Consider the following 22,037-nt stretch of genomic DNA (forward strand, 5'->3'; position numbering starts at 1 on the left):
ATCACCCCAACCTTCTCCATCACTGGAGCCAACTTGCAGGAACATCAGTGACAATTGGCTCTACCTGCCTGTCATCCCCCATACTCCTCCTTTTAATTTCCTCCTTGACCCCAGAATTGCTGCGCGTCCTCTTGCAGAAGGTGACTGACATTGTGTTCAATTCCTTTTGCTGACTCCTCAATGCCAGTTTATGGGGCAACAAAAGGATTAAGTGTGGATAAGTAGGGATGAGCTAAAGATTCAGTCTGCTCACAGGTTCTTTGGTTGTTCGGGTGTTTACCTGAACGTCAAACTTTCAGGTCATTTGGTGGCAGCTGAATGTCATGCATAGAATCGGGAATTTCCAGCCATGTAAAAAAAGGGGCAGGGATAGTTCCTGACATTGTTGCACAAATATAACCACATGTCATGGCTATATTTGGTCAATGACATCACTATGTATACCCCCCCCCTTTGTTTATAATTAGTGGAGTGGCAAAGAGCTTTCAGTTGCAGCAAGTGTAGCGACGGAATTGGGCATGTCGGTCAGACAAGGGTTTTCTTTTCTGGTGAGTTGGCAGATGTGATTTGTATTGCTGGATTATGTGACAATGGATGTACATCATGGGACATTTTTTTTTTTTTGGGGGGGGGGGGTATTTTTTTAAAAAAAAGGACTTATCAAAAAATTCATATTTCTTTATACTTTTTAGAGTAAGAGTACTACTCATGTGGGGGGCAGGTATCAGGGGGCCCCCCTATTTTTAAAGGAGGCTTCCATATCCCAATAAGCCCCCTGCCTGCAGACCCTCACAGCCATCCTAGAGTATGAGATATGTATGAGATGAGATATGCATATTCAATAGTTACATGCTGATATAATAGCATTAGAACAGTATTATATGTTGAAAAACATACAAGGTGATATTCTGCCTCCTTGCTTCAGGTAATTCCACTTGTTTGCCTCTCATACACATCGATCTTTATATGGACATAACGTACGATACAATCAGAATGCAATAGGGGTATTAGGAATATGCAAAATACATCCCATCTTTCATTGTTAAGGAAAAACACACATGTGAAACTGCACAATGAACACAGGGATTGTGGAATAAACAACTCCCTTATGCAAAATAAAAAATCTCTTTTTACAAGGACTAGAGGTTATTCAGTCTTCACTTCAATGTAATGTGCTGGTAATAGCTATTTTTTTATGAATCATAAGAAAGACAAGCACTGACCTGTCAACTGTCAGACAATGAAGTTGTGATTCAGTGCAGGTATTTGAATACAAACCAAAATGAACAATGACAGCAATGTATTTCCTGATGTTGGGTGAAAAGGGAAGAACATATCTGAAATGGTATTAGAATTCATAAGTCATTAAAAAAATGCACTGCCACTGCACTGCATACTGTATATTGCCCAACTGTTTAGTAAAATATAGAAAATCAGGTTGCAATGGGTAAATACTGTACATTGACCAGCCATAACACTATGATGACCCACCTAATATTGCATAGGTCTCCATTTTGTCTCCAAAAAATACCTTTTGCCATCAAAAAAGCTTTGACCCATTAAGGCATTCATGCTGCTAGACCTCCGAAAGTATGATGTGGTATTTGGCAACATGCCGTCAGTAGCAGATCATTTCAGTACTGTAAGTTCAAGGTGGGGCCTCCATACATCGGACTTGCCACAAATGCTTAATGGATTGGATCTGGAAATTTTGGAGGCCAAGTCAATACCTCGGACTTACTTTTGCCTTCTTCAAACCATTCTTGAACTAATTTTGCAGTGTGGCATGGCACTTTATCCTGCTAAAAGACGACACTGCCATCAGGGAATACCATTTCCATGAAGTGGTGTACTTGGTTAGCATGTCAAGTAACATGCACACAAATGGCAGGACCCAAGGTTACCCAGCAGAACTTTGCCCATTGCCTCCGCTGGACTTCCTTCTTCCCATAGTGCCATCTCTTCCCCAGGTAAGTGACAGAGAACAATGCCTCTCCTGTACGCCTTATTGGCATTCTCTTAGATTCAAAATATTTAGTCAGATGCTTGGAGAGAACATACAACGTGTGCTATAGGGAAGTTTTATAACATGAGAATAGCAATGTAAGAGATAGGTAGAAGAGCAGGACTTATTCTCCATGACAGATATAGAAATCACTGCATGGTCTGACCATGTATTATCATGTATGGTGGAGGAGGAGACACCGTAGGGCATCCATTTATCTACTACAAATATATCTATCCTTGAATATGAAGTGTGCCTAGCCGAGAAGTATGTAAAGTCCCTTTACCTTCATATTCATATTATTATTATTATACAGGTTTTATATAGCACCAGTTTGCGCAGTTCTTTAAAACATAACAGTAGACGGTACAGATACAAAACAAATTTAATACAGAAGGAATAAGAGGGCCCTACTCGTTAGAGCTTACAATCTAAAAGGGAGGGTCAAGTGATACAAAAGATAATACCCGTGGGGGATGAGCTGATGGAGAAAATAAAGTACAGTTATTAGGTGGGGGAAGGATAGGCCTCCCTGATGAGATCAGTTTTTAGGGATCACCTAAAAGTAGAGTAGGAGACAGTTGGAAAGATTGGGGTAGGGAATTCCATAGGATGGGTGTGGCTGAGGAAAAGTCCATGGGAGGAGGTGACAAGGAGGCCAGAGAGAAGGAGGTCTTTGGAGGATTAAAGAGAATGATTTGGTTGGAATTTTAAGACTAGGTTAGAGATATAGCTGGAGCTGAGCTGTGGATGGCTCTGTTGGCTCTGTAGGTTGTTAGTATTTTGAATTTACTTTTTTTGGGTGAGCGGAAGCCAATGGAGGGATTGCCAGAGAGGAGTAGCAGACACTGAACGGTTGGTAAGGTGGATGAATCTGGCAGCAGTATTCATGGACAGTTATTGGATGTGGGGCCGAAAGGATAGTTCTGAGTCCAGGATAAAACCTAGCACCTTGGCATGTGGAGAAGAGTTGTTAGTTGTATCATCAATCTTGACAAAGAAGTCAGGGGAAAAGGCACGTGGGGGAGGACATATTATGAGCTTGGTTTTGGATAGATTGAGTCTGAGGATGTGGTGTGACATCCAGGTTGATTTATCTGTTAGTAGATTAGTGATGGGTTTGGAGACTAATGGAGAGAGCTGCGGAGAAAAGAAATAGATTTGGGTGTTGAATATTTCCTCTGTGTGGAAGAGGGCCTCAAGGGAGATCAGTTAGGCCAGATGACCTGCTCTAGGAAGAGTCCTGGTGGTTCCAAACTTGTGCTCATTGGGACCTTCAATTCTGCAGAAATAATTCTGTACCCTTCATCAGATCTGTGCCTCTGTACAATCCTTTCTCGGAGGTCTACAGAAAATTCTTGGGACTTAATGGCTTGATTTGTGCTCTGACATGCACTGTTAACTGTGGGACCTTATACAGACATTTGTGTGCTTTTCCAAATCGTGTCAAATCAATTGAATTTACCACAGGTGGACTCCAATCAAGTTGTAGAAACATCTCAAGTATGATCAGTGGAAAAAGGATGCACCTGAGCTCAATTTTGAGTGGCATGGCAAAGGCTGTGAATACTTATGTTTATGTGATTTTTTTGTTTTTATTTTTAGTACATTTGCAAAGATTTCAAACAAACTTCTTTCACGTTGTCATTATGGGGTATTGTTTGTAGAATTTTGAGGAAAATATTGAATTTGATCCATTTTGGAATAAGGCTGTAACATAGCAAAATGTGGAAATGTGGGTGATCCAGATGCAGATAAGACTGCACATACTTTTGTAGGTGGGAAGAGCTGAGATGTAACAGCTCCATTTAGTCTGGTACTTCTCAAGTGGCATTTTGTGCCTCTTGTCTTATTTGAAAAAAATCTCCAGCCTGAGGAGACAGCCACAGGTGAGGTGTATGAACCAGGACATGGGAGATCTGGGATAATGCCCCATTCTTTGAGGATAATGTTTCGACAGCCATGGAGGAAGAGGGGGACATGCCCTGGACTTAGTTTGGACCGGCTCTGGTCATTTTATTTTTGACTAAATAAAATGTTGGTGAATTTTTAACTGTGTGGTTTACAAAGTCCCATTACTATATAGTTAGTTGTAACATTTTCAAAGGATGGTGCCCCCAGTGGCAAAGAACTAATTTCTGTACTCCCCCCTGGTGCCCCTCTTTTTCTTTATCATGTATCTCTCTATCACCCAGATCACATACTTCTTCATTTAGTTGGTACAAGCAGACCATAATGAGTGTAAGGGCAATTTCAAAGATAATAACCTGTCCTTCATATGTGCTGATCAGTGGTTGGGAAGGCAGAGATAGTGTCTGAATGTGCCAGAAAATCATCCATGTGGTCAAGAATATTGCTTACCTCAGTTTTCACTGTGGTCTGTGGATCCCCAGTGCATGGCTTTGGACTTGACTGGACTTCTGGTAGAGGGATTGATGGATCCAGATGATGGTGATGTTGAGCCACTATGTTGTGTGACACAGGCCCCAGTGGAGGCATTGAAAGTGAGTCTCAAGCAACGCCGATGTGGAGCAGCCATCACTACCAGTTGTGCTTGAGGAAAAAAGCTTATTGCATCTGTGGCTGAGACCACTCTTTTCTTTTGCGCGTCATCTCCCCAGGCTGGACCAGCAGGTTGCAGATGCTTTGAAGGCTTGTTAAAGAGAAGAAATCTCCGGCAAGGAGCAGAGCTCCTGAGTCAAGTGGCCAATTTAATGCGCGTTGGCCATGTGCCCTACAATATTCCTTATTTATATAATTTGGAGCCAGCTGTCTCTTTCTGGTCCTTGCAATCAGCCCCTAATAATGTTCATGTGCCATGGTGTGTCATCAAGGGGTCAGCTGCAAGAACCAAGAAAAGACAGTTGGCTCCCTGATAACAGGGGCAGTGCATGCACATCTTTGGATAATTGATTAGAAACCTCATGAGGTGGGCAAGTGGGCAGCTTGGTGGCTATAACATTCTCACCTAGGTGATAAATCTAGAAATGGGGGAGCTAAAAAAAAAAGAAAAAGGAGGGAAGGATTAAAATTTGTGAAAGTGGATGAAAAGGGTGAAGGCCTTCTTTAAAGTGATACTAAAACTTGCATTAAGGTTAAAAACATTTTCTACATCTCTGCCCCCCCCCCTCACACTTTATTTGTGTGAAGAGGAAGAGAGGAGAGGAGAGGAGAGGAGAGGAGAGGAGAGGAGAGATTTAGCGCTGTGCGTGGCTGCATATCTTTTCCCTCTCTTCCTCTTCACACAGCACTGGAGCAACAGCATTTGGATCCTGCTGCTGTCTATCAAATGCAGTGAGGAGGAAGTGGGGGGCGGGGCTAAGGCCCCACTGTGTAAGTCTATGGAGGGCAGCTCAGGAGCATGCAGACACTGCGTGCCTCCATAGCAAATGGCTTGCTACGGGGACACATGAAGTAGAGGAGGAGCCAGGAGCACTGCCAGGGGACCCCAGAAGAGGAGGATCAGGGCAGTTCTGTGCAATACCACTGCACAGAGCAGAGAGCAGCTGAGCATAACATGTTTGTTATTTTAAAAATATTTTTGACTTTAGTAGCACTTTAAAGTGGATTTCCACCCTAAAATTATACTTACCTCCATCTTCTTGCTCCGGGTCACCTGAAAAACAAATGGATAATCGCAAATTTTTTTTTTTACTTACCTTGTTTAGAAGAATATATACTCACCTTACCTCCCCTCGGCGGCCACGGCGATTCGTCACTTCCTGGCTTGCAATGATTCCTGGGAGCTGAATGTCATCACTCCCAGGAATCAATGCGCCTGCACCGGCCCCGATGTCAGTTCCAGTTCAGGCGCCATCATACCTTGCTAAACAGCTTCTGGGCATGCCCAGAAGCTGTGCAGGGATGACGCTGCGGCTCCGGAAGTGACGGCGGGGCCGGTGCAGTGCATCATGGGACCGAAGAAGATGGAAGAAGACACAGAAGAGGATCGCGCTGGCTTCAAGCTGCCCACACCTGAGATGGCAGCGCTGGACAATACATTTTCAAGGTAAGTATTTCTTCTAAAAGGTAAGTGCAACCCGGGACAGATCAGAGGCTATCCATTGTGGAATGCACTAGCCCTGACTGTTCCGGGGGTATTTTTATTAAAAAAAACGTTCCCAGGGTGGAACTCCACTTTAAGCATGTACAGTCACCTTTACTGCACTGCATATGTTTCCTAACTGAACTTATGTTTGACCCTTCAATGTCTCTTGATTATTAGGAAATAAATTAATCTATGAGGCTGAGCCATAATAAATCTTTTAAATATGGTACAAATAACTAGTTTTTTTTTTTACTCTGTCAAAGGTTGTGAAATGCAGAAGGTGACGTTAATCTTCTATTGTCTTGATAAGGAACACCCAGGAAGAAGTAGTGAAATGTGAGTGAGCTGTGAAGAATGACTAATATATTTATTGATGCTTATGACAAGTTATTGTGTCAGTGTGTCCACCAGTTCTTTATACACTGTAGTCATTTTAGGCAAGGTGTATTTTTTTGTGCTTGATATACATGGAAAACAAGATATAAATCAGTCATCGGTATCAAGCCCTTGAGTTGCCTTGACTATTGCAACTCCTTCTTTATTAGCCTATCTTTATTTAGACCATACCCTTTTAACTCTATCATGGATTCTACCAGACTTACAGTATATCCACCTATTCAACAGTTTAGTGTCAGACAGCCCTTTTCCAATCTTTTCAATGAATAAACATGCATTGCAATGCATGGCTTCCACTCACCCAATGCATGAAATTCAAAGTAGTAACCACAGCATACAGTCAGGTCCATAAATATTGGGACATCGGCACAATTCTAATCTTTTTGGCTCTATACACCACCACAATAGATTTGAAATGAAACAAACAAGGTGTGCTTTAACTGCAGACTTTCAGCTTTAATTTGAGGTTATTTACATCCAAATCAGGTGAATGGTGTAGGAATTACAACAGTTTGTATATGTGCCTCCCACTTTTTAAGGGACCAAAAGTAATGGGACAGATTAACAATCATAAATCAAACTTTCATTTTTTAATACTTGGTGGCAAATCCTTTGCAGTCAATTACAGCCTGAAGTCTGGAACACATAGACATTACCAGACGCTGGGTTTCATCCCTGGTGATGCTCTGCCAGGCCTCCACTGCAACTGTCTTCAGTTCCTGCTTGTTCTTGGGGTATTTTCCCTTCAGTTTTGTCTTCAGCAAGTGAAATGCATGCTCAAACAGATTTAGGTCAGGTGATTGACTTGGCCATTGCATAACATTCCACATCTTTCCCTTAAAAAACTCTTTGGTTGCTTTCGCAGTATGCTTCAGGTCATTGTCCATCTGCACTGTGAAGCGCCGTCCAATGAGTTCTGAAGCATTTGGCTGAATATGAGCAGATAATATTGCCTGAAAAAAAACTTCAGAATTCATTCTGCTGCTTTTGTTAGCAGTCACATCATCAATAAATAAAAGAGAACCAGTTCCATTGGCAGCCATACATGCCCATGCCATGACACTACCACCATAATGCTTCACTGATGAGGTGGTATGCTTTGGATCATGAGCAGTTCCTTTCCTTCTCCATACTCTTCTCTTCCCATCACTCTGGTACAAGTTGATCTTTGTCTCATCTGTCCATAGGATGTTGTTCCGGAACTGTGAAGGATTTTTTTTTTTTCCAACAAGTTTATTGAAGAGTAACGAAAGTAACAACCGTGAAATTACACTTTTCACATTATATGTAAAATAACAATCTTACAGAAAGTGACAAGGCATATTTGATCCATTCACTTTACAAATAAGTTGGTAACAGCTGAAACTTGGCAAAAGGAATGGTCAGGCATCAAGTTGAACATAATGTGTGACAAGTAGTAAAACAAGAATCAGAGGACAAGAGTGTTTTGCCCTATGGAGTATATAGTTATATATTAAAACAGTATGACATATGTGATAAGGCAATTAAGGGCTGTCATTTTTTAAGCTTGATAAAGCTAAATTATCAAAGTAAGAGGGAAATGTCAGAAAAGAAAAAGGGAGTGGTGGAGCGGACCCCCTGACCAGCACAGGGCCCGCTAGGTTGAGGGGAGGGAAGAGAGGTAGAGGATGAGGAAGATGAAGGGGGGGAAGAGGGAGAGGGAAGATTAGGAGAGTAGGTGAGGGGAGGGGGGGGTGGGGAGAAAAGCATCTTGTGTGTCGAGGTCTCGCTAGAATGCAGGATTTTTAGATGTTGTTTGGCAAACTCTAATCTGGCCTTCCTGTTTTTGAGGCTCACCAATGGTTTACATCTTGTGGTGAACCCTCTGTATTCACTCTGGTGAAGTCTTCTCTTGATTGTTGACTTTGACACACATACACCTCCCTCCTAAGGAGTGTTCTTGATCTGGCCAACTGTTGTGAAGGGTGTTTTCTTCACCAGGGAAATAATTATTCGGTCATCCACCACAGTTGTTTTCCGTGGTCTCTTGGCATTGCTGAGCTCAATGGTGCGTTCTTTCTTTTTAAGGATGTTCCAAACAGTTGATTTGGCCACACCGAATGTTTTTGCTATCTCTCTGATGGGTTTGTTTTGTTTTTTCAGCCTAATGATGGCTTGCTTCACTGATAGTGACAGCTCTTTGGATCTCATATTGAAATATGAGTTGACAGCAACAGATTCCAAATGCAAATAGCACACTTGAACTGAACTCTGGACCTTTTATCTGCTCCTTGTAAATGGGATAATGAGGGAATAGCATACACCTGGCCATGGAACAGCTGAGCAGCCAATTGTTCCATTACTTTTGGTCCCTTAAAAAGTGGGAGGCACATAAACAAACTGTTGAATACCTACACCTTTCACCTGATTTGGATGCAAATACCCTCATATTAAATCTGAAAGTCTGCAGTTAAAGCACATCTTGTTTATTTCATTTCAAATCCATTGTGGTGGTGTATAGAGCCCAAAAGATTAGAATTGTGTTGATGTCCCAATATTTATGGACCTGACTGTACATAGCCTTACACAACCCTGCACCAAGCTACATCACTTGCCTCATATCAAAATATTACCCAAATTATTTTCTTCACTCCTCCCAACCCCTTCTGCTCTCTAGCTCCCAATCACTTCCTCCCAAGCTCAACTCTAGGACTACTCATGAGCCTCTCCCTTTCCCTGGAACTCCCTGCTTGATTCCATCTGACTATCTCATACTCTATTAACATTCAGGCTATATAACCTACATGTTAGGATATTACCTTTTGTATCAGTTGTCTCTCTATTTAGAATGTAAGCTCTCATAAGTGGGGCACAGGGAGTGTGCACAAGACAGCTTTGGATTATGAAATGTTTAACAGATATTTTTTTATACTGATCATACAGATGTAACACAATGCTTTCAATATTTTATACAACCACCTAAAGGGAGAAAATAGGATACCTTTATTAGGGTTTACATACCCTTTAACCATTCTGAGTCATTGACCCAAAACAAGTATGCATATAAGGATGATTTACTTTACTTTAAAAATGTATCCACACATCCTCTATACCAGCCCTCAAAATTTCCACTCGCCTGCTCCAAATTGGTGGGTGGAAATAACTTGAGGGCGAGTGTGGGGCTGCCTCGAGGGGGGGGGCAGACTCCACTGGCAGGCGGACTTTATAGGGAGCTGTTCTCCTGGGGAAGAGAGAGGAGAGGAAAAGGAGAGCCATCGGATCACAAAGAGCGGGGATCTCTTGCTTTCACACAGCTTGGATTTTAAGTCCCGCCTCCTGGACCGCCTCCTATGATAGACAGGACACTGGTCCCAGGAAATTGAAGTAGTCTAATGTCTATCATAGGGGCCAGTCCATAAGGCAGGACTTTGTTTGACTGCAGCCACCGGGCAATTCAAATCCAAGCTGTGTCACAGCGGGAGATCCCCACTCTGTGTGATTCGGTGGCTTTTATTCCTGTGATCCCCGTGCACTGGTGAGGCTGTGCTGATGGGCACTGATGAGGCTGCATTGATGGGCACTGGTGAAGATGTATTGATGGGCACTGATCAGGCTGTGCTGATGGGCACTAGTGAGACTGCATTGATGGGCACTGGTGGGGCTGCATTGATGGGCACTATCTGGCTGCATTGATGGGCACTGGTGAAGCTGCATTGATGGGCACTGGTGAAGCTGCATTGATGGGCACTGGTGAGGCTGCATTGATGGGCACTGATCAGGCTGTGCTGATGGGCACTGGGGAGCCTGCGCTAATGGGCACTGGTGAGGCTGCACTGCTGGGCACTGGTGAGGTTGCACTGATGAGCAGTGATGAGGCTGCAGTGATGGGCACTGATCAGGCTGCATGGATGGGCACTGGTGAGGCTACATTGATGGGCACTGATGAGGCTGCGTTGATGGGCACTGGTGAGGCTGCGCTCAAGGGCACTGATCAAGTTGGGTATGTTAAGAGGCAGAATTATAGACGGAGCAGGGTAGGAGTTGGGTGGGGCAACTGGTGGCAGGTAACTCTTAAGACCTGGTTAGTAACTTAGGACTTGAACTTTTGAGCCCTCCTCTATACAACTGTCTACAAACACCCACTATTGGCCTATCAGGGCTCACGTCTATTTATAGAAATTCTATAAAACTATATTTAAAAAATTAAACTGCATTAATTTATACATTTTTTTTTAAACATATGCAATTTGTTATCCTTTTATACAAATATTAAAGTGATTCTAAAGGCACAAGTTTTTTTTTTTTACCTTAATGCAGAGATAAAACACCCCACTAACTATTTCCTCACCTACTCTCTAAACATTTACCTCCATCGATCCAGTGTTGTGCCTGGCTGCAGGTATTCTCTCCCCTCTTCCTGCTCTCACAGGTTTCACTGAGAGCAGCGGGAGTCATAGAATCCTGCTGCTGTCCATTAATTCCTGTGAGGAGGGAGTGGGAGCTTTGTGTGTCAATGAATGCACACAACCCGATTTGGGAGTGCATCTGCATGAGTGCCCCCACAGCAGGTGGCTTGCTGAGGGGCATTCATAAGAAGAAGGAAGGGGGAATGATGGTGGGGGACCACTAAAAAGAGGCAAGGGCCCACTCTGTGCAATATCATTGCACAGATCAGGTAAATTATTTATTTTTAAATAAAATTAAAAAAGGCATTTATAAATATAAAAAAAATTAGTCTTTGGAACCATTGTAAGACCAATGCTCATATATGGTCATTTCTAAAACAATTTGTTAGGGAAAATTAAAATCTTCTGTGTAGACATTATGAAGAATGCAATTATTTATGAGACATTATGAGAAATGTAATTAAATCTCAGGAACAAGCTTTAGGGAAACTAGAACAAAACTACAGTATATGACCTTCAAAAAAAAAAAAAATCAGTAGAATGTATAAAACAATTTTAGGCTGGGGTTATAGAAATTGTATGTAAAGCATTTAGGGGAGATCTGATTGATAAACATAGTTAAACATCCTAGAATACCAACATTCTACACTCTTCCAAAAGTACTGTGGCACTGTGAGGCCCTGGTATGGTGTTAATAGGCAGTCTGGGCCAGGTTTTGTAGACAAAAGGCACACTGATAATATCTGCTGAGTTCTTAGGGCAGTGATGGTGAACCTTGGCACTCCAGATGTTTTAGAACTACATTTCCCATGATGCTCAGCTACACTGCAGAGTGCATGAGCATTATGAGAAATGTAGTTCCAAAACATCTGGGGTGCCAAGGTTCGCCATCACTGTCATAGGGTATTCATAACTAGGATTCTGGGCTCCAGTCTTCCGATGGGTCTGTTTGTGAGGGAGCAGCCAGAGTAGTGCATATATCTATGTAGTGCTGTCTGGTACAGGAAAGACAGACACCCGAGCCTAAGAGACGGAGCTGTAGAGAGCTGCAGGAGAGAGGCAGTGAGCTGACAGAGGTATACAGCATTTGTGCATGAGCACAGGGATGTTGTGTTAGATGGTCAGGAGAACCACAGCACAAGGATGGAGTAACAGGGCTGCCGAAGAGAGCCAGGAGGCTGAATTTTGTAAATCTTGTATCAATTGTGGAAACCCCCTGTGATGGAAGCTGATTGCTCTGAACATGTTCTTCCTGTTTTAAATAAAGGTAGGCCTACAAGGGCATATCTGATGTGGACTGAACTCACTGCGAAGCACTACCAATGAGCTCAACAAACCCCAAGTTGTAACAGTCCAAAACAGGCAAACTGCTCAGGTGAGGTTGGAAATCAGGTGCGAGTCGGATCTGCAATCCAGGTAACACTTCAAACAAAAAGATAGTGACTGCACTCCGATGTATATCAAAGCATTGAAGTGTTTATTCATCACCATGAACATCAAACAAGACTAGCACATCACAAAACAGGTATATTGGTTGACGCGTTTCACGACACGAATGATCGCTTACTCATAACCATAGTTACTTATGGTTATGGGTAAGCGATCATTAGTGTAGTGAAATGCGTCAACCAATATACCTGTCCTGTAATGTGCTAGTCTTGTTTGATGTTCATGGTGATGAATAAACACTTCAATTCTTTGATATACATCGGAGTGCAGTCACTATCTTTTTGTTTGGAGTGAAACCCCAAGTTGTCACAGTACATAAGGGTTTGACCACATTTCCTAAAAGACCCATTGTCTCAGATATCAGAAACTAAACAGAGAATGCAAGGCAGTTGCTGGATGATTACCTGAGGCCTCACGTAATGAGACTGCCATCTTACGCTAAAGATACAATAGATCTGTTGAAAATAATTGAAGCTTTGTTTATTCCTCTTAAATCATTACTAATTACTATAGATATGGAAGTCTTGTATTTCAGTATTCCAAATGACTTAGAAATTTAGAACAATTTGCAATGTGTTTTTTTCCATAACTCCCAATACATCCAGATGCAGAGCGTGGCGATGGGGACAGGTTGTTCCCTATCCTATCCTAACCTGTATCTGGGGGGAGGGGAGCACATGCTTTTTTTATTGAAGCCTTGTCAATGTACCTATTCCTTGACACAGGTACATTGATATGAATATGACGGATAAAGGTTCTCTGTCCTATATGCCCACATCCTCAAACATAGAATATATAATATAATATAATTAAATTGTATATAGCAAAATATCCAGTGTTTGCAAAGTGAAGTTCACAAATATTATTTCAATTCAACATCCACATGTTAGCTCAACGCATTTCCAATGCTTCAAACATCTTCAACAGGAGCACATGTGAACAGTATCCATATCGGAAAACCCAGTAATGTAAAATCAAAAGTTCCCATACAGTTTGCTGTAAAGTAAAACTTTTAGAATTGTTTTAATATTAAATGATACCAGCAATGGTTATTCTAAAATTTCAAATTTTTAGAAACAGAGATTTTAAAATCAAACAGTGTTTTTTTTCCCCCACAGAAAGGTTACTTTTAAATTGTGACTCTTTAGGTTTCGTTCAGACTTATCAAATTACGTAATCACTATTTAGGATTTCTTCAAGATCCATAAGCAGGTTAAGCCAGACACCCATCCCATATAAATCATACCTATATTTAGAGATTTTATACAGTCATTTCTATTATCCTTCCTCAAAAAAAAAAAATTAAAGAAGCTGTATGACAGCTACCATGCTGGCATTGGTTACACCCCAACACCCACTACTTCCCAACTAATATATAAATATGTGAGATACGATTTTTTCTGGAAGCTCCAGCAAAATACATTCTGCAGACTGGATTACATATAACATCTTTAATAATATGGCTGTTTCTACCACATGCAAACTTATCATTCTAGGATTCAGCTTATTGATAACAGGTAAGATATGCAATATTATAATTACAATTAATTTAAAAAGGGTATTTATGAACATAATTTAATGTAAACCTATTCTGAGAAAACATGAAGGTTGTCATTGCTGACTTCTTCTGCAAATGCTAGTTACCTGTTTGTCATGCTGCTCCAATGGTTTTAATACTTTCTGAAGCACAAACCTGTGACAAGTATGCAGATTAGACATACCAACTTTACAATGTTTTTTTTAACCACGTTTATATTTAAAAAAAAAAATAATTTCTTTCTACATATGAAAGTAAATTAAAGAGGAGATCCAATCAGTTCTGTGTTTATTAAAAGTCAGTAGCTATAAAAAACTGTATAATAAACACGCACTCACCGGTCCCAGGATCCAGCGATGTGCTCACCTAAGCCGTCCCTTCTCTTGGTCTTCTCTCCATGGTGCCAGCATCTCAACTGTGGGCACCCATCTGTGACAGCTTGCGGCTTCACAGCTGGGCGCCCACTGTGCATGGGCAAGCAACACCCCCGGGAAGTGTCTCAGATGACTGCGGAGAAAAGGGGGGAAGTAAAACTAAACTGGACCGAGTGGAAGTGGCAGAGAGTACCTGTCAAAACCAGTTAACCCCCCCCATTTGGAGAAGAGGAGGGAAGGGAGGAGGCCTTAAAGCAGAATTTCTTCTTTTGGGTGAAGCTCCATTTAATGAAGTCCAGTCTGAAACTAGATACACAATGTGAGTTTTCTTTTTTTTTTCTGTTATTCAACTCACAGATTTCTGCATCCACATATGTGATGTGGACGTAGTGATCTCCCCTGCTGTGCTATTGCATTGACAGTGGGAACTCCCCCTACCTGTTAGAATACACTAGTCAGCAATGCAGCCATTGGCTGCAGCACCTGATCAAGTGTAAGTTTTCCATTAGGACTGTTTCACAGAAGCTAGCCTAACGATCGTCTTTTGTTGAACATAGAACTAGATACATTTTGGCCTGTGTGTACCCAGCTTAAATTATAATGCGTGGATACATCGCACTGAATGAAATATTACATTTTTAAAATACCCTAGTGCTTTGTTTTTTCCAGCTTTAAATAAGCTGATAATGTATGGGAGAGCAGCGCCCTCTCTGGGTGAGTCTCTGGAACAATAAAAGTGGTCTGCAAAAAAAAAAGAAAAATCACTAATCTCTATGTTCGCTTTATATACCCAAAGAGACAATTAGACATGAAGGGGATTTAAAAAAATATAAAGCTTTTTTAGTGTTTGTGTTGACTAGTGATTAGCCGAACATACCCCTGTTCAGTTCACACAGAACACCACGAACATCGGAAAAGTTTGAACTCGAACTTTTAAACTCCATTAAAGTCTATGGGAATCCGAACTTCTAAAATCAAAAGAACTAATTTTAAAGCCTTAAATGCAAGTTTTTCCCCCAAAAAGGGTATGGGGACCTGGGTAATGCCCTAAAGAACATATATCAATGAAAAAAAAAAGCATTTTTAAAGGAGCAGTGATTTTAATGATATTTAAAGTGAAACAATAAAAATGTAACGTTTTGGATCTGTAGCATGGATAGATCTTTTTACAGCAAAAAATTAATTTCTAAAGGAAAAAATGTCATCTAAACTTGAATTTAAACTAACCTACCCTAACTCTAACCCTAACCCTAAGCCTAACCCTTAACTTAGGGTTAGGGTTAGAGTTGGAGTTAGGGTTAGGGTTAACCATGTAAAACATGTAGAACATCAGTTTGATTAGGGTTAGGGTTAGAGTTAGGGTTGAACATGTAGAACATCAGTTTGATTAGGGCTAGTGTTAGGGTTAAGGCTAACCCTAACCCCAACTCTAACCCTAACTCTTACTCAAACCCTGACCCTAAGCCTAACCCTTGGGGTTAGGGTTAACCCTAACCCTAACTCTAACCCTAACCTTAACCCGAAACCCTAACCCTTAGTTACCTTAACCCTAAATCTAACCCTAACCCTTAGAGTTACCTTAACCCTAACCCTAACACTAACCCTAACCCTTAGAGTTACCCTAACCCTAACCCTAACCTCAACCCAAACCCTAACCCTTAGGGTTAGGGTTCGTGTTAGAGTTAGGGTTAACTCTAACCCTAACTCTAACCCTAACTCTAACCCTAACCCTAATCAAACTGATGTTCTACATGTTCTACATGGTTCTAGATGGACTAGTAGCTGATATATAATCACTGCTCAATCTCACTGCACTTAGAACATAATATAGCACCTTCCTGTTTGCCTATTTTCCTTTTTCTTTTTTTTTTTAAGTTTTAATTTTCTAATTTGGTTCGAACATCCCGATTTGTTTGAAGTTCTACAAACGAGCAAACAGCCAATGTTCTGCTCGAACTTAGGTTTGACTCGAACTCGAAGCTCATCCCTAGTGTTACCCTGTCCATGTGTCAGAAAGACTGTCAGTAGTTCTAGAAATGTTGCTCATGGAGTGATGCAAAGCAGTGCCAAATATTCCTCCTGTTTTAAATTTTATTGTAACTGTACTGTACTGTCTGTCCTTTGCAAACTGTTGGCCTATATAAATCCTGCATCATAATAATATGAATAATAATAATATAAAGATACTCCCATTAGATTCAAAGGGCACATGGACACAGACAAACAAACATCTATTTTGTTAGATTAACAAAAGATAGAAATCTGCAAAACAGTTTGTTAAAATCCCCACAAAGTACATTGATCACCCAGAGGAGAATATTTTTTTCTCAACAAAAGTGAAGTTACTCTTTAATATTCACAGTAAACTCACCCATCTCTCCATGTCTCTATTCCTTTATTTTGCTGAAAAATGACTTTGAAAAACAACCCCTAGCATTTCCGGCTGTGGCAATCTTGCGTGTGGGCAGATCATGTAGCATTTACACCCTGAAATCCATCTGCATTTAGCTCAGGCAAGCAGGTGTACTTAGCTGAGAAACCCCTTCTCCCCTCCTGAAGACACCTGGGATGCATGACGTCATTGAAACCAGGAAGTAACTGAAGAAATGTAAAAAATAAGATATACCTTCCTATCTATTTACTAATGCTAGCAGCATAAGTATTAAACATAGTCAATGATGATTAAGAGAGTGAAGTTCCGCTGTAAAGTGAATCTTGAAAACCGCAACAGTCCAATATTGTAGCTACACCATTGCCTTTTGCATCACTGCATGACCTCTGCCTAAGTGAAGTAGCCAAAGCTGGGGTCCAAGGTAATTTTTTAGGCAATCTTTGTTTTTTGGGCCTTGCAATTATGGGAGAGTGGGGGGCTACAATCTAGGACTTAGTTGCTGTGTTTTATGTTTTACTCAACATTGTATTGCTTTCAATGTAACTATACTCTTTGCTTTTTAATCTTTTCTAGCTTTTCCAGTAGAAAGTCAGCCATCAATCCCACCCTCTTGGCTTGAGACTCTCCAAGAACTGCTTAATCTTCTACAAAATTTGGGCATTCAAACAAGCAGTACCACAGCACCACCAACCACAAGCACAACTGGTTATTCAACTACTAAGACCAGTAGTCCAACTGTTGCTGGCACCAACACGCAGACATCTTCCTTTACCAAAACTAGCACTCGCTCCACACCAGTCAGTATTCCAGTGTCATCAACTAAATCAGTATCAAATAGATTTCCATTCGAATCCAGTGCACCCACTAATGGAATCTCTACTACTCATCCACAGGATTCCAGTAAACCAGTATTCCTGTCTAGTACCACGACAAACACTTTAAGGTCAACCTCAAAACCAATATCTACTAGTCACCCTTTGTCTCCCAGTAAGACATCTAGTATTATGACACGCACTTCATTCTCAACCACAAAACCAATAGCAACCAGTTATTTTTTCTCAACCATTAAGCCAACTACCACACTGGTGTCTACTATTAAATCAGTGACTTCCATAACCTCTGGGGTTAATGTCATATCATCCACTAGTAAACCAGTGTTTTCATCCACTTATGTAAATAGTGCAACTTCTCGTAGCACTTTGAAATCAACAGTTAGTAGTAATATTTTAACATCTCCTCAATCTTCTGAGGTTACTACGACACCTACAACTAAACTCAGTCCTACAATGAATGCCATAACTCAAACTAGTAGTACTGTGACATCAAATAGAGGATCCAGTAGCACATCTGTTACAAGTCCAAATCCTACCAAGGGTGAGTTTTTCCTATATATATATATTTATGAAATAAATAAAAAGCAAAGATAGAAAAGGGAGGAGAAGGAGAGGGACGACTAAGTAAACATAAGGAAGAAAGGATTGAAATTATTGGAAGGAAAATACCCTGACCTACAACATCTTCATCTAGGCAATGATGACCTCACTGTGTGTTCTGGGAAAGCTGAGGATCACAAATCCCATGGAAATTCTCTCCTACACAGTACAGGAGCACATTCTGATTTTGGGTAGTTCACTTTCCTAGAACCCTAGGGGGAGTCCCAGTGGTACAATTCCTGAACACTGAAAATGTTCAATAGCAGTTATGAACAAAAGAATAGGGGTGGCGGGGTCTACCATGTAAGCGGAGCTTGCCTTTTCATGGAAATTCAACTTCAACCCTAGTGTCATAGCAATAATCTTAGCAAAAGAAAATTTATAGTTGTAAAATTTCCAAATGTTTTTCCTCTGCTTTACAAGAGATCATAATATGACCATAATATATGTCATTAAAATGTAAAAATAAATAATAGTTTGGAATGGTGTTGATGTTGTTATGATATTTATAAATTAACCTATATATTACATTTATATTATTATTATTTTTATGATATTTATAAATTAACCTATATATTACATTTACATTATTTTTTTTTTTTTTTGCCAGTTTCACCAAATGCCTCCGGACACCCTGAGTTGCACATTATTCTCTTGTCATTGTCATGGATTTTGATGACCCTTTGCTGACACCATTCTCGTTGAACTGTCCAGATCAGTAGAGTGAACTAATTCACCTTGGTTAAATCTTCTATTTTTGATGCAGAAAAAAATGTTTTATAAATATACATATGTAAACACAAAAATAAACAGTATTTGTTATTCTTTTACACGTTTTTTTTTTTATAACAAATTGGAGAAAAGGGAGGTGTTTTTGAGGCAGATATGACCTGGTGAGCTTTAGTTGCATTTTTTAGCAGAAATTTTAGCTGCTACCATTAAATGTTATGAAAGTACCAGAGTTCCAACATAATAATAATCTGCATATGTGCGTAACTAACAGAGATAAGGGGGGAGTTAAGATTGTACTTCGGCTGTTTGGTCATTCAGATTAAAGCCTAAGTGCAGTCAAAATAAACACAAAAATCAGCACAAGAAAAATAACTTACAGTCAGTAGGATGTGTCCCTTGCTCTGATGCCTTTTCTGTTAGCTGACATTGTCATCCATCAATCCTCCCCTCTCCACAGTCATAATCTTTCAGTATGGGGATGTTTGCATTCCTTGTAATAGGAATAAAAGTGATTTAAAAAAATAAATAAATAAAGGGACAGTGTAAAAATAAACAAATAAATAAATAAATAAGAAAAAAAAAAGTAAATTGCCCCATTCCTCCATGCTTGCCCACACACGTACACAGTGTTCAATGTGAGGTATCATCACGATCGGTAGAGGTCTCTGCTATATATATATATATATATATATATATATACACACACATTATCTCACAAAAGTGAGTACACCCCCAACATTTTTGTAAATATTTTATTATATCTTTTCATGTGACAACAGTGGAGAAATTACACTTTGCTACAATGAAAAGTAGTGAGTGTACAGCTTGTATAACAGTGTAAATTTTCTTTCCCCTCAATACGCAGCCATTATTGTCTAAACCACTGGCAACAAAAGTGAGTACACCCCTAAGTGAAAATGTCCAAATTGGGCCCAATTAGCCATTTTCTCTCCCTGGTGCCATGTAACTCATTAGTGTTACAAGGTCTCAGGTGTGAATGGGGAGCAGGTGTGTTAAATTTGGTGTTATTGTTCTCACTCTCTCATACTGGTCACTGGAAGTTAAAATATGGCATCTCATGGCAAAGAACTCTCTGAGGATCTGAAAAAAAGAAGTGTTGCTCTACATAAAGATGGCCTAGGCCAGTGATGGTGAACCTTGGCACCCCAGATGTTTTGGAACGACATTGCCCATGATGCTTATGCACTCTGCAGTGTAAATGAGCATCATGAAAGATGTAGTTCCAAAACATTTGGGGTGTCAAGGTTCGTCATCACTGGCCTAGGCAATAAGAAGATTGCCAAGACCCTGAAACTGAGCTGCAACACAGTGGCCAAGACCAGACAGCGGTTTAACAGGACAGGTTCCACTCAGAACATGCCTCTCCATAGTCGACTAAAGAAGTTGAGTGCAGGTGCTCGAGGTCATATCCAGAGGTTGTCTTTGGGAAATAGACAGTTGAGTGCTGCCAGCATTGCTGAAGAGGTTGAATCGGTGGGGGGTCAGTCTGCCAGTGCTCAGACCATATGCCGCACACTGCATCAAATTGATTTGCAGGGCTGTCGTCCCAGAAGGAAGCCTCTTTTAAAGACGATGCACAAGACAGCCCGCAAAAAGTTTGCTGAAGACAAGCAGACTAAGGACATGGATTACTGGAATCATGTACTGTGGTCTGGTGAGACCAAGATAAACATATTTGGTTCAGATGGTGTCGAGTGTGTGTGGCGGCAACCAGGTGAGGAGTACAAAGACAAGTAAGTGTTGCTACAGGCAAGCATGGTGGTGGGAGTGTCATAATCTGGGGCTGCATTAGTGTTGCCGACACTGGGGAGCTACAGTTCATTGAGGAAACCATGAATGCCAACATGTACTGTGACTTACTGAAGCAGAGCATGAACCCCTCCCTTCAGAGACTGGGCCGAATGGCAGTATTTCAACATGATAAGGACCCCAAACACACCTCTAAGATGACCACTGCTTTGCTAAAGAAGCTGAGGGTAAAGGTGATGGACTGGCCAAGCATGTCTCCAGACCTAAACCCTATTAAGCATATGTGGGGCATCCTCAAACGGAAGGTGGAGGAGCGCAAGGTATTTAACATCCACCAGCTCTGTGATGTCGTCATTGAGGAATGGAAGAGGACTCCAGTGGCACCCTGCTGTGAAGCTCTGGTTAACTCCAAGCCCAAGAGGGTTAAGGCAGTGCTGGAAAATAATGGTTCCCTCACAAAATATTGACACTTTGGGCCCAATTTGGACATTTTCACTTAGGGGTGTACTCACTTTGTTGCCAGCTGTTTAGACATTAATGGCTGTGTGCTGATTTATTTTGAGGGGACAGCAAATTTACACTGTTATGCAAGCTGTATACTCACTACTTTATATTGTAGCAAAGTGTCATTTCTTCAGTGTTGTCACATGAAAACATATAATAAAATATTTAGGTTCTCACATTTGTGATGCCAGCACCGCAGAGACAAGCTGTGCTCTGGAGGTGGATAGTCCTTCGGCATCATGTGCAATGCAGGGCTATGGACTTCTTGATAATATCAGGACCTTAGACAGCTGGAGCATGAGGGAGAAGATGCAGGGACTGGTCTAGCAGTGTAAAGGATCAAGTATATAAATATTTCTCTTCTATGTTCCCTAGACATAAATGAGCACAGCCCCACTGCAACTGACAATTTTTAGATTTCTTAGGGTCCTTTCATATGGGCAGCCACTCAGCACACTCCACTTTGTTCAGCGGAAAACGCTCCGCTGATCCCCGCTGAGCAGGCGGATGAAAGGTCCGTCTCTGTTCACTGTGCAGAGTGGAGATGGACAGAGTTCTACTCTCCCCTATGGGAAAATCAGGTGAAAATGGACCACCTGTCCATTTTCACCTGACCTTATCCAATCCTCCAGACAGATGGAAAATAGGGTCAGTATCCGTTTGGATTTGGCAGACAAGACCAGATCAGAGATCAGATAGCAGCAGGTGTCAGCGGATATGTCACCGCTGACACCCGCAGCTCCATAGGGGAGACTGGAGGGTCTAATCAGGTTCACCTGAAAAACTGACAGGCGGATCTGATCGGACCGCCCATGTTATAGGACCCTTAGAGTCCACCCTTAAAGTGGTTCCAAATAGGGATGATCGAACATTTGAAAAGTTTGGTTCGACCAGAACACCCGAACTTCCCAAAAGTTCGGCTCGGATTTCAGAACCCCATTGAAATCAATGGGACCCGAACTTCGGTAATCAAAAAACACCATTTTGAAGCCCTAAAACCCAATAAATGCCCCTAAAAAGTGCCTATGGT

General features: G+C 41.1%; 1 protein-coding gene across 1 annotated transcript; it reads left to right on the forward strand.

Annotated features, from left to right (window-relative positions):
* Positions 1 to 1,862: 1,862 nt before the first annotated feature.
* LOC309559803 (uncharacterized protein) lies at positions 1,863 to 18,691 on the forward strand (the record flags this gene model as incomplete). The annotated part of the gene is made up of 6 exons (XM_082263241.1): positions 1,863 to 1,970; positions 4,399 to 4,509; positions 4,627 to 4,826; positions 13,673 to 13,782; positions 17,142 to 17,942; positions 18,612 to 18,691. 6 exons carry the CDS (start codon positions 1,863 to 1,865, stop codon positions 18,689 to 18,691), a joined length of 1,410 nt encoding a protein of 469 aa, XP_082119367.1.
* Positions 18,692 to 22,037: the final 3,346 nt, after the last annotated feature.

Source organism: Pelophylax lessonae (assembly GCF_965119305.1).
Source record: "Pelophylax lessonae genome assembly, chromosome: 7".
Taxonomy (NCBI): domain Eukaryota; kingdom Metazoa; phylum Chordata; class Amphibia; order Anura; family Ranidae; genus Pelophylax; species Pelophylax lessonae.